The following is a 13,752-nucleotide window of genomic DNA, read 5'->3' as shown; positions in this document are numbered from 1 at the left end:
GTGGTTTCACAAATTCTGCTCAACTTTTAAGCAAAATGGTTTCATTCAATGCAAAAGTGACTACTCCTTGTTCTCAACAGGTTCTGGTGATTCTGAAATCTTCTTATTAGTATACGTAGACGACATCATAATTGCAGGAGCTAACCTTGATGTGGTGACCAGAGTTAAATTAAAGCTGCAATCCATTTTTAAACTCAAAATATTGGGGGACTTGAAATTCTTTTTAGGCTTGGAACTCGCCAAATCTTCTCACGGGATTTCACTCACACAACGCAAGTATACACTCTCTTTGCTCGACGACACTAACCTCTTGGACTGCAAGCCGACAACAGTTCCTATGGATGCCAATCTCAAATTAAGAGCTAAAGAAGGTGATCCAATCCCTGATGCTTCTGCGTATAGGAGGCTTATTGGTCGCCTCATGTACCTCATGTCTGACCCGCAGATGCCTGATTTACAAGCTGCTCACCAAGTATTAAGGTACCTTAAGAATGCACCAGGCCAAGGGATTCTGTTTTCAGCTGCTTTCCAACTCACCCTGTCCATATATTCTGATGCCGATTGAGGTAGTTGTCTCGACACAAGGCGATCAACTATAGGCTACTGTGCTTTCCTAGATGACTTTCTCATTAATTGGAAAAGCAAGAAGTAAACAGTAGTTTCTATGAGCTCCACCGAAGCTGAATATAGGTCCATGGCTCATGCTAGCTATGAGGTTATTTGGTTAATTGGCTTACATCAATTTTTTCGAGTCTAAGTCGATTCGGCCATGTTATTTTGTGACAACATCTCTGCTCTTCAATTGGCATCAAATCTCACCTTTCATGAGAGATCCAAGCATGTTGAAATTGACTGCCACTTCATCCGTGAGAAGATTGAAGCTGGCACCATCAGATTGATTCATGTACCTACTAAATATCAACTAGCTGATATTCTAACTAAAGTCCTCCCTCCGCCTCAATTTCACTTTCTTATGTCCAAGTTAGGAACATACAATTTGTATGCTCCAACTTGAGGGAGGATGTTAGTGTTAGGTTGTTATTTATCAGTTAGTTTAGTTCAAATTATAGGTAGTTAGTTATAGTTCACAAGTGAATAAAATCTCCTGCATTGTAGTGTTACCTAAACTAGCAAACACACCCAGCAACTACACCTCTTGTATATATATATCACATATACAGTACAATAATGCAATTGAATTCAATCCAATCATTTCATTACTCTTAGATTCACTATAAATTGTAGAAATTTTAGTGTGTGAGTGCAAAAAATGTGCAGTGAAAGAGAGAAATAGGGAGAGCTTGGAGTCATAATTGAAGATCAAGATGAATTCTAAAATATAATGATGAATCTCATCTAGTTAAACTACAGGTTAATTTGTATATATACACAGTCTATGAACTAACTAACAACTAACTTCTAACTCATGCTAACTAACTCTAGTTAAGTTCTAACTCTAGCTATTAGGACTAACTCATACAAATAACTAACTTTTAAACTACTTTGTCTAGTTGGCATAGTTTCCCTATAAATATGTGTAACTAACTTAGTATCACTCTTTTCTATTTGTTGAGTTTTATCTCTTACATCCCCAGCAAACTACAATCATGAAAATTAATCATTCCTAACTTGGATTGATATGTGTTGAATGGTCCAAGGGCAAGGGCTTTCGTGAAAACATCAGCTAGTTGCAGGGACGGATTCATGTTGAAGGGAGTGGGAGCAAGTGCTTCCAGTGGAATTTAAAAATTTGTTAACTGATACATAGTAACAAAATTTATTTGCCTCCACGATATAATTAAATTTGACCCCACTATAAGTGAACTTCACTCATTAACTTCAATGATCAAAAAACAAATAGTAATTCGAAATTCAAATGAATTTGTTACAATAACCTTTAAAAAGAAAGAGTGAAATAATTATAAATTTGTTATTTTATAATTGTGACTAATAAATAAATTTAAAATTTGAAAAAATATGTTTATATACTTAGTGAATATCACTATTGTGCCGTGTATATATATATTATATATATATATATATATATATATTTGATTATTTGTTTAAAATAGAAGTAACTACCAATTTGATATCTAAAAGATTCAGACGCAGACAAAATAATTGTTAAATTATTTGAAAATTGTGATAAAAATAACTAATAAATATTATATTTATTAAAAGCGACAAAAAATTTTTTTAATATTTAACAAATGACATATCCATTTAATATAAATATTTGATAGTCAATAGAATTCAGCCTAATATTTTATTAGATTTGATTATAATTATATAAAATTATTCTGTTAAATTAATTTCAAATTAAATAGACTATCTTATTAAACTAATTTTAATATTAAATTAAAAATGACAAATAAAAATATTAATCTTATATTGACTATTAAATAAAAAATGGTTAAATAATAATAATAATAAGAAATCAAAATAATACTATTTTTTAATTGGTGTTTTTTTTAAGTTAACTTTAGTTTTTTGGGGATAACATTAGTTGAAAAAACTTTTTTAAATACGAATAATATAAAGAATCGATTTCATAATCGTATGAGAGATGGATTTTTAAATGATTATTTAACGACATATATAAAAAAAAGACATTTGATTATATTGAAAATGAAAATATTATTTAATCTTTTCAAAATATAAAATGTAAAAAAAAATAAATTTTAATTTACATATTATTATTTAAATTATTATTTTAGTATTTTAATTTGTTGATTAGATAATTTAAAGACTAATTATATTTTATAATAACAAAGTATAATTATAAAAATTATTATCATATTATGTATATTTTGCCTCCACTCTCAAAATTTTCTGAATCTGTCACTGGCTAGTTGGTTGATGGATGAAACTGGTAGGAGCTTTGTCTTTTCACATTGAGCTTGATCTCGAACGATACGATACTCAATCTCAATGTGTTTTAATTTGTTTATGGAAGACGGGAATGACTGCTATGTGCAAGGAAAAGTTATTGTCACGGTATAGTCTAATTGGTTGACCTTATAGGAAGCTTAAAGTCGCGGAAGATGTAAGACAGCCACAAGCCTTCACAAGTGGCCAGAGCTAAGGCTCAATACTCTGCCTCAACAGAGGATCTAGCCATGGTTGTCTACTTTTTTCTCTTCCACGATATGAGTGATTGTCCAAAGAAATAACAATAGTCAGATACGGACCTATGAGAATCGGGACAAGCTCCCTAATCAGAGTCTGAGTATGTAATCAAAGAGAGATCAACAGAGGGGGAAAAAGGATGGCATTAGCAGGGCTTGCTTGAGGTATCTTAAAACATATATCCCCGCTTTAAAGTGTGAGTCCGTGGCACAGTCGAGGTATTGACTGAGCTTACTGTCAGCAAAAGTGATGTCCAACCAGGTATTTATGAGGTAGATTAAGCGACCTATGAGATGTCGATAGGGAGCAAGGTTCTCTAATCTTGTACCACTGCCCTTGGACAGTTTCATAGGTGTGAAAGAAGGCTTGCCATTCTCCATGCCAAATTCCTTGAGAATTTCCAAAGTGTATTTACGCCAATGCAAAATCATAGCTATTGCAAGCAATCGCCATACCCTTAAAAAAAAAAAAAAAATCAGTTACCCAACTCCAAGATTTGGGGCCATTCTGGATTTTTTCGCACTTATAAGCAAATCTCTTTGATTCTCTATTGGGAGGGTATGAAATCAACTGTGTTGGAATTTATTAAGGCCTGTGAAATTTGTCAAAGGAATAAGCATTCCACTCTTCAACCTGCTGGCCTCCTCTGACCCCTGCCCATTCCTACTAATGTGTGGGCCAATATTTCGATGGATTTCCTTGGCGGGTTACCTAAGGCCTAAGGGATGGATACTATATTCGTTGTGGTATGACTAAGTATGCCCATTTTTTCCCCTTTCACAGCCTTACTAAGGATATTGCATCACTGTTTATCAAATAAGTAGTGTGGCTTCATGGTTTTCCATCATCTATTGTCTCTAACTGGGATAAGGTCTTTATGAGTGCTTTTTGGTCCGAGATCCTCAAGCTAGCTGGAACCTCCTTGAAGATATCCTCCGCTTATCATCTGCAAACGGATGGCCAAACTGAAGCTTTAAACAAATGTTTGGAGATTTATCTTCATTGTCTTACCAGTTCTAAACCAAAGCAGTGGCCAGCTTGGTTGTCGTGGGTTGAATTTCGGTACAACACTAATTACCAATTTACCATGGGTCTATTCGGATGACTCCCTTGAAAGTTCTTTATGGAAAAGAACCCCCTCCTTTGTTGTGGGGGTGGGATGGAGTCAACTGTGGAGGAAGTGAGACTCTTACTGTAGATCGGAATCAGATGTTGGATGAGATACATTTCCAACTAAACAGGGCGCAAAATCGGATGCGCTATGCTGCTGATGTAAAGAGGCGAGAGGTGGTTTTTAATATTGGGAATTTTGTGTATTTGAAGTTCCAACCATGCAGAATGAAGTCCTTGCCACCAGGCTAAACCAGAAGTTGTGTACTCGATTTTATGGTCCTTTTGAAGTGCTGGAGAAGATTGGGGTAGTTGCTTACAGACTTTGCCTACCTTATTCAGCAAAAATCCATCTTGTTTTTCATGTTTTCTTTCTTAAGAATAGTATTGGCCCTTCCTTGGCACCTCATCCATTACAGGCTGCACTGATTGAAGAAGAGGAGCTTGTGGTTGAGCCTGAGTAGAACTTGGATGAACGCCTTAATAAGCTGGGAGAACTTGAAGTTCTAGTGAAATGATAGAACCTACCAGATTTTGAAAAAAATTGGGGGTTGGCGGATAAGTTGAAGCTGGCCTTTCCCTCTTTTCATCTTGAGGATAAGTAGCTCTTCGAGGGGGTGGGGAATTGTGACAAACCCCGATAGCCAAGAAGTTCAGGGAAAACATAAAGAAATTATTCCTTTTAAATATGCATATAGGAGGAGAGGAATAAGAAAGGCTCCGTGAATTTAGGGAGTTAGTTACAGGATATATATATATATAAGTAAGGAGTATTGGTTTTAGGTAGGAAAAGACTAAAGTGAGAATTGTGGAGATCTCTCGAATGCCAAACATCATTTCTGTTATAGTCATACACTCTTGTTCAATATATTCATTCACTAGTTTGGGACTATCACATTGATACTTCCTCTCCAGTGATTCCTCACACTACTTCTATTCTTGTTATTCGTGACTATTCATACGATTGCTTTTCTATACTCTCTCTCTCTCTCTCTCTCTCTCTCTAAATCCTCTTCTACCTTCAGTGATGCCAGAGAACCTTACACATGACCAACATATTAGAAGAAGTTAGATGTTAGATAGTTCATAGGCTGTGTATATATAAACACGACTTCTATCTTAACTAAATGAGATTCATCATCATAATTCAAAATTCATCTTGATCTTCATTTATGGCTCCAAGCTTTGTCCCTGTTTCTCTCTCGCGTTATACAGTTTTTGCACTCACACACAGGTTTCTATATGGTACAGTGAGCTATCACATTTATAGTGCAATTACACCTTCTCTTCTCGAGTCTTTATCATCTCTTCTCTTCACCTCACATGATAGAGTTGATGAGAACGTCACCATCCATGGATAGGTTGATGAGTTCCAATCACGAGGTTTAGAAAAGAGGTTTCTGCTCTTGTTCGCGCCATTCTCTTCACGACACTGCAACGCATTGAGATTGAGAGCTTCAGAGAGCCGTTTCCCCTTGGTGAAGATCGTGAATTGACTCCCTGGTGTGAATGTTCATTAATGGCAATCAGGGCACATGTGAACATGTGATGGATCCAAATTCCAATCCGAATTAGTTGAATCATACACCGAATTTTTTTGCTAGTGACTTTCACAGCTTCACGCAAATGATGCGACAATTTTCAACTTTGCAAGCTCACATGAGTAGATCTAGCATCAATCTCACTCGAGATCCATCTAGTTACTATTTCTTGCATGTGAGCGAAAATCCAGGTATCTCGCTCTCTTCGTCTCGGCTTACCACTCACAACTATCATGCATGGGTGCGTTCTGTTTGGATTTCACTCAAGTCGAAGAACAAATACAAGTTCGTTGATGGCTCCCTTCCACCACCTAATGAAACTGATCCCACCTTTGAAGGCCTGGGACAGAAACACTTTTGTCCTCTCCTAGCTATACGCTCTTGTAAAATTGCAATAATGAAAAAATATGGGCTCGAGTCATATGGGATTCGATTTCTTCAGGGATTGAATGATCAATACGCCACGGTGCGCTCCCCCATTATGTTAATGAAACCTCCGGACATCAACACCACCTACTCTTTAAGAGAATAAGGGAGCATGGAGGACGTGGCAGAGGCTCTGGTGGCAGGGGAGCACCAAGAATTTTCTCTCATTGTGGCAAAAATGGCCACACAATTGATACATGCTATGTGAAGTATGGCTATCCTCCCAATATGCAACGCAAATCAATCCCGGGTGGTGCTGTGACCATAAATAATTCAATTGCTGAAGAGAATGTGAAAATCAGCAAGACTTCAACTCCTAAGGGTGAGAATGGATTAAGCATTGATGGATTATTTTCTGAAAAACAAAAGGAGGCACTTCATTGCCTTATTCCAGCTGAGTTTTATCTCCTACATAAACCCAATGCGTAAGATAATAAGACAAAACAGCACTACTATTTATTGGGTTACTGAAACACAAGCAATCTATACAATGTTCATTTAAGCATCTAAGACTAATTTTTCAGGGAAAATTTCATCGTTTCAAATATTTTTTGAAAAAAAAAAAAATAAACAAAAAGCAAAAAGCTAAAGAAATGGAGGGGGGAAAAGTTCTAAAATTAACTCCAACATTGTGACTCAAACAAATACAAAATGGCTTTCCCTTCTTATTCTCCCTTTTTTTTCTGATACTGAGATGGACGATGACAGAAAAATATCAGCCACAATTCAAATGCAAGTCTTCTAAATCCCAAAACTTGGATCAAAGAAATATAGCCATAATGCTACTTGATGCACCGCAGCTGATGATATAAGCTACTTATCAATAAGAACAATGGTGCAGTTTCCACACTCAGTTATACTGATCTTGCATGTTAGGATCATCATCTACTCTGGCACCTTCTAGAAGCAGCAGGCTGATAGAAGTGATTCAACAAAATGTTATGAAAGTGAGAACAAAAATTTAAATGAAGAATGAAGTAAACTCACATATGAAAAAACTGATTATAAATCTAAGATCGCATATTATATATATTTTAAGAAAGAGCTCAACACAATAAAGTGGAGCTTATTACAAAGTAAACAATAAAATAAAGACTCAACAAAATAAAGACGCAAGTACTGTACAAAACACTGCACTCTAACGTTAGCACTATTGCAATGTTAAGATATAAAACTATTCGTTTATAGGTTAAGCTTTTGAGAGAAATGGTTTATGACATAAGCTATGCAATTCAGTTCAGTGGAAAATACGACTAGCAATGTTTTAAAGCTACAGATAAATTATCCCCTAGAATGCCTTAAAAAGTCCAAAGTTGCAGAGATTTTTCAGTTGTGTGATCAGATGAACTCACATTAAGAAAAGCTGCGGTTTGCACCAACTTTCTCTCGCAACTGATCATTGGTGAGACCATCTTCCATTTCCGAATCTCTGCTGGAAATCTTAGAAACCAGATTTTCATACTCCTCTTTCAAGCTAGACGAGTCAACAGCCTCTTCAAGGCTCTGCTTAATTTGTTGCACCAAAGCAGCAATTCTATTTTTTGATTCTGTATCAGGTGTCTCTCCAGCCTTAGCAACCTCCAATTTCAATAGTTCAATCTTGCTCTTAATGTTGGATGAGTTCGCCAACTTCTCGATTTCCTTACTTATACCCTCTCTTAATTCTTCTATCTTCGATTCATATCCTAACTCTGCAGACTCCCCTGAGCTGTCTCGTGGCCTTGCTGGAGCAATCTTAACTTCCATGCCGGCCGACTTCAAAGACTCAGCCAGCAGCGAGTCAAATTCTTTATTAAACTCCACAATTTTCTGCTTCAGATCATCATCCAAATCCCTAGAGGAGGATGCCCCGGCAGCTTGAATTTCAGACTTCAATGCCTCATACTTTTCCTTTATTCTTGGATTCTTCATGATGCCATCGAATTTTGTCTTCAATTCTTGCTCCAGTGCAGAAGTTCGCTTGTTCTGATCTTGCAAACGCTTTACCTTAGACAATTCTTTCAACATGTTAACCTTATTCTCCAGCCTGCCAAAGTTGGGTGCCGTGGACAATTTCTGATCAAACTCCTCCTTTAGCTTTTCTATCTTACTCTTCAGCAACGGATCAATAAATTGGTTATCTGTGTTTGCTTTCACAACCTCCTCCTTTAGTTTTGACATCCTGTCAGACAAGCCAATGGCATTAACTGCCTCAGAGTACTCTTGGTCAACCTCTATTTGCAGTTGTTTTATCATATCATCCAGATCTAATCTCGGCTCAATAGAGGATTCCTTAGAATCCAAGATTTGCTGCTTCAGTTTCTCAACTTCAACCTCTAATTCGGCATCCGAAATCTTATTGGCAATTGGTATATCTTTCTTCTTCATGTTGATTTTCTTCTTAGGTTCTACAGGAATTCCTTCCTGGAACCCACCAATCTTGCGGAACTTAAGCATGCGATGTCGTAGTAGCTCTTCGGTATTCATCTTGGTGAGCTCCTATACAGTTAAAAAATCACAGGTCTAAATATGCACATGCTGTCACATAAATTTCAGTAAAACACTTGCTAACTATAAAACTTACATCCATGGCTTCATTGACTGCTTTTTTTATCTGTTGCGAGGTCCAAGATGGATCTGCATGTGCACCACCAAGTGGCTCCTATTGAAAAGACAGTGAAATGTTTTATTCAATAGATTATATTATTATCCATAAATGTGGAACTGCCTATATTGTATGTATGAAAAGACAAAATCATATCATTAAATTTCAAAACCAGTAGAATGATATTTTACATATATCATATATGAATAGGATTAAGAGCAAAAGGCATAATTCTTTTGGATTAAAGAAAAAAAAAAAGAAAAAAAGAACACTGAAAGGCATAATTAATCGGATTCTTACAGGGATAACCCCATCTGCAATTTCCAATCGGCACAATTCACTGGCTGTGATCCTCAGTTTCTCAGCAGCCTGCAAACAATAAGATATATATATATATATATATATATATATATATATATATATATATATATATATATATATATATATATATTAGAGATATATACAATATATATTACAAAATGAAAGAAGAGGCAAGGGTTGGTGCCGTGTATACCTTTGGTGCTGCTTTAGCACTCTTCCACAAGATTGCTGCACATGCCTCAGGACTAATCATGAAAACATAGAGAGCAGATCAGAAGAACAGAACAGAAAACACATTTCTATTCATAAATTGGTTGTCAAAAATACTACAAAGGCTTATTACATATGTGTGCATGTGTGGATAGCTTATTCAAAGACGAAACTTTATGTTGAGTTATTTGAAGCCATCCTAATTTGGATGCCAGGCCAATCGTGACTACTGATGTACAATTATGCCGAACCGGCACCGAGTGCAAGTGAGGATCTGATTGGATATTTTCTTTTGGTTAGGAGGTGTGTATGGGGGGTGTGTCTGGGAAATGAGATGGCGGCATATTTTAAGTTGACTTTGGATGGGTAAAGGGCTTCTTGAATCCCCGATGGCTATTTATCTTTTGTATTTTGTTTCTTGTATACATGCTTCTGAAGCTGATCCCTCACCAGAATTCAATCTTTTTGTAGTAATATACAACAGTTTTAGTCCCATTTCTTCTAGTTTACACCAGGTTCTATCACTACTAAACTTGAATCAGTTTCAAGTACAAATAAGAAAGAAAAGTTGAAACCAGTTAACAGTTTAACCACTTTTTCAAAGTGCTAAATTGAAATGTAGCTAACATGAAAGCAATTTTGCTTAAAATTTGTGGTTAATAGGGTTGGTCAATGGTCAAGCTAAGGGTGGTCTTAATAAAACCTAGTATTTATACAAATCTTTCATTCTTTCATTTTTCATATATAAGGTAAAACTATAATGGGGACTAATATTCATAGTCAATTCAAATATAAGAAATTTACTCTTTTCAACATAAGTGTATTTCAGATTATTTTGTGTTCAAAAAACTTATAATGACAATCTTCCTTGTTTGAGAACAACATTATTATCTGTCACCGTGTCACGGAGTAATCAAATTGAAACACCCTGAAAGAATAGTACATAGGAGGGGCACGAAATGGAAAATAACTGGAGGGAAACAGTATTAGCTCCAAGGACAATCAAACTAATAACATAAATCTACCACTTTCATCATCATCCCATTATAACTAACCACATTATGTAAAAGTTCTCAACTGGCATAACAGATAATCACATGCAAAGGCTTGCAAAGTTAAGATCATACAAAGAAGCTCTATAAGATTCAGTTAATAAGTAATATGCAAAATGAAAATAAGAGGTACGTGATAGAAATAACAATTGCAATATTATGAGTTTCTGAGAGTGATTCAGTGAGTTGAAAATTTAGATCACCTGGCAACATAGAAAACTGCATTTTCAAGCATAAGTAATTTGTTGCCACATCCAATAGCAAGGGCACCACCAGAACCACCTTCTCCAATAACTATGGATATAACTGGAACTTTCAGGCCAAACATGGATCTCAGATTATGAGCAATCGCTTCACCCTGCAGAATGAACAGTAATGAAACGGATTAACCTAGAAAAAAAAGAGAGCTGGCAAGTGTCAAAGAATGTTAAACCTAAGTTTATGACATACTTGACCCAGTTCCTCTGATTTAAGGTCAGCATATGCCCCAGGCGTGTCAATGAAAGTAACAATTGGAAACCCATGGTGATCTGCATATTCCATCAAGCGAAGAGCCTTCCTATAACTGTTTGAATTGAAAATCGACTATCAGTGTCAATCATTCATCAGTAAACTTAACCACATAAATTTAAACTGTTTTTATCATATCTTAAACATAGTTAGAGTTCATAGAAGACATACCCATGTGGAGTTGGCATCCCAAAGTTCCGCTGAATGTTTTCTTTGGTATTTCTACCCTTTTGCTGACCAATGAACATGTACCTTCTACCATCTATAGTCCCTATACCAGTAACAATAGCAGGGTCATCGTAACCTGCTCGATCACCATGGAGTTCCACAAACTGCAATATGAGAAAAAAATGAGACATCTGTTGCACTAAGTGGGCGTCTGGGAGAATGAAAATAAACCAATAGAAGTATGTGCTACAAATTAGAAAATGCAATAACTAATATATCGAAGCGAAAAACAATGTCAATATTTGGTAGACCTTGTCAGTAATGTTATAGATATGATCAAGGAAAGTCGGCCTGTTAGGATGCCGTGCAATGTTGACCCGCTGAATAGGAGTCAGATGCGTGTATAAATCCTTCAAAGCCTGAAACGAGGAATGGTGAAATGATGAGACCAATTTCCCCAAATTTTTACTGTTTAATACCTTAGAGTTCAGTAGAAAGGGAAAAGGAGTTATTTGAATGATGGGACTCTGACAAGCACAGTACAACCAAGACAAGCCAAAGTCAATAAAACACAGTGAACAACACACAAACACAACATACCTTTAACACAATAATACTCTTCAACATAGAATGTGCAAAACTATAATATTTAATTGAATAAAAGAAAGTTTTCATTCAATGAGGGAATCAGAAAACATAGCAATCACTTAAAAGAAGTTAAACTTTCATTTCTGTGACAAATACATGGGATGAGCGACAACTAAAATATTAAAAACAGCCATGCTTAACTAACAAGACCAGGTTAAAAAGGGAATAGATTCACTCTGGCAAGTTATGATCAGATCATCAGAGAGTAGCATGATAGGTAAACCAATCTGCCAATAATTATTTCACGATATCTATCGTAACATGCATGACATTCAGCATGTAATTTAATCCACTAATAATCAGTTTATCCCAAAAAAGTAATCCCACTTTCTCAAGAATAACACTAATAACAACTACCAAACCTGCTGGTACTTGGTTTCCAATGAGAGAATCTGATCACTAAAATCCAAACCAGTTTCGTTTGCCATCTTCCGCACCTGTTTATGCAACCATAAATAGAATGAGCATAACCACGATGAAACACAACTAACAAAGTAACTAACTATCACATAAACGAAGCAAAGCGTGCAACACAACCAAACAAAGTGCAAACTGGAAATTACATCTATGATCTTCTTTTGCAGAGCAATAAGGGGCTTCTCGAAATCCAAAGTGACCGGTTTCGGCTTCTCCTTGAGTGGTTTGAAAGGTGAGAGGTGGCTCAGCACCCCGCCTTTCACATTGGGATCAGGGTTATCAGGCCAAGGGTGCTCATGCTTCTTCACCTTCCTCATCTTACAAGACACTGAGAAGTCCCTTTGCTTCAAGGGCAACCTTGCCCTCCCTAAAGTCCTCAAAGGGACACCGCTGAATCCACTTGTTGAACTCCTCAGCAGATCCGAGGCCGAACCGCCGGCAAGAGATGCAGCAGCAGAGGAAGAAGCCATCTCCAATTCTTCAAAATTCCACCACCAAAATGTTAAAAAAACCTTCAAAACCAAAAATCATGTTACCATCAGTGTAAACACATCCATCACAAAAGATCCCAACTTTACCAATACTAATCAGAAAAAAACCAGAAACGAAATATGAAAAAATCACAAGAAAAACAGTTAAAAAGGGAGAAAACTTCATCTCGATCCAATTTTTTGATGAACCCATCAACGATTTAACCCCCATTTTCACAAAATCAAGGCAAACACAACAAAAGAAGCTAAAAATCACAACAAAACCAAAAGTTCTCCCATAACATTCCCAGGAAAACGAAAATGAAACAAGGCCAAAAAAGAAGCTCCATTATTACCTGGGAAACAGAGAGAAGAAAAGGCGAGAGAGAAAGAGAAGGAACAATCTGGAATGTGATGGAGAGAGAAATGAAGGGATTCTTAAGGGAAGAGAGAGAAAATGGGAAAAGATGGGAAGAACATCGTAGAGATCGTCGAAGTGGGAGAGAGTTGTTGTATGTAGTTGGGAGTGAGTAGCTAAGCTTAGATTGGGGTTTAGAATTGTTTTTATTTTTGGTGTGTCCAAAGGAAGAAAATGGCCAAGTGTGAAAATTATGAAATGGGGGGCGATATTTCTTATGCTGCTTTGTGCTGTTACAATAATGAGCCAGCTTTTTTCGGTTTGGCCGTTAAGCCATACAAGTGAGAACAACTATGTTTAGTGTTATTCTTCCATTTCTTCTACAACATCACGCAAAACACAATAACCCTCGCTTTCATGGGGGTAATTTGGGAATTTAGCTTCTCTTCTTGCCACTCTCCCAAGGTGCTATGTTGTTTAGTTTTTATTTTGATTGGGGAGGGGGGAGGCTGTGTCTTGAAGGTGCTAGTTATTATTACTAATTTACTATTGATGACTTTTGTTGTGTGCCCTTTCACTTTCAACTTTTAAATAGATGTTCTTTTTTTAAAAAAAATATGGAGTCAATTGCCTATTCAATCTCTGTTCATTCTATTTTTCTATTTTTTTTTGACACAACGCGATTTTTTAAATATTTTTTTATTAAGTTCTAACAAAAAACATTGAATTATCATAAGTTGCTGAACTAACTATTATGTTAGCATATTGAATTGTACATTAAATGTTAACATAGACTCTCAAAATGGAT

The 13,752-nt window shown here is 36.2% G+C and overlaps 1 protein-coding gene across 2 annotated transcripts; it reads right to left on the bottom strand.

Moving 5' to 3' along the window:
- Window positions 1–6,640: 6,640 nt before the first annotated feature.
- LOC130973863 (acetyl-coenzyme A carboxylase carboxyl transferase subunit alpha, chloroplastic) lies at window positions 6,641–13,272 on the bottom strand. Of its 2 annotated transcripts, none has more exons than XM_057898548.1 (12): window positions 12,943–13,272; window positions 12,263–12,628; window positions 12,062–12,136; window positions 11,363–11,470; window positions 11,055–11,215; window positions 10,824–10,938; window positions 10,577–10,731; window positions 9,305–9,356; window positions 9,091–9,159; window positions 8,770–8,847; window positions 7,559–8,684; window positions 6,641–7,120 (listed from the first exon to the last, which is right to left on the bottom strand). In XM_057898548.1, the coding sequence occupies exons 2-11, from the start codon at window positions 12,584–12,586 to the stop codon at window positions 7,560–7,562; spliced, it is 2,262 nt and encodes a 753-aa protein (XP_057754531.1). In that variant the 5' UTR covers window positions 12,587–12,628; window positions 12,943–13,272; the 3' UTR covers window positions 6,641–7,120; window position 7,559. The 2 variants fall into 2 exon arrangements, with proteins under 2 accessions (XP_057754531.1, XP_057754532.1); XM_057898549.1 differs by having other exon boundaries at window positions 12,263–12,594.
- Between the last annotated feature and the right edge of the window lie 480 nt (window positions 13,273–13,752).

This window comes from Arachis stenosperma, chromosome 4 (assembly GCF_014773155.1).
Source record: "Arachis stenosperma cultivar V10309 chromosome 4, arast.V10309.gnm1.PFL2, whole genome shotgun sequence".
Taxonomy (NCBI): Eukaryota; Viridiplantae; Streptophyta; class Magnoliopsida; order Fabales; family Fabaceae; genus Arachis; species Arachis stenosperma.
This window is presented reverse-complemented; position numbering and strand designations above follow the sequence as displayed.

Coding starts and splice junctions, on each gene's coding strand:
- LOC130973863 (XM_057898548.1), bottom strand. CDS start 12,586: ATGGCTTCTTCCTCTGCTGCTGCATCTCTTGCCGGCGGTTCGGCCTCG. Junction 11,471..12,061: donor TGGAAACCAAGTACCAGCAG/GTTTGGTAGTTG, acceptor TCCTCGTTTCAG/GCTTTGAAGGATTTATACAC. Junction 10,939..11,054: donor GGGATGCCAACTCCACATGG/GTATGTCTTCTA, acceptor CAATTCAAACAG/TTATAGGAAGGCTCTTCGCT.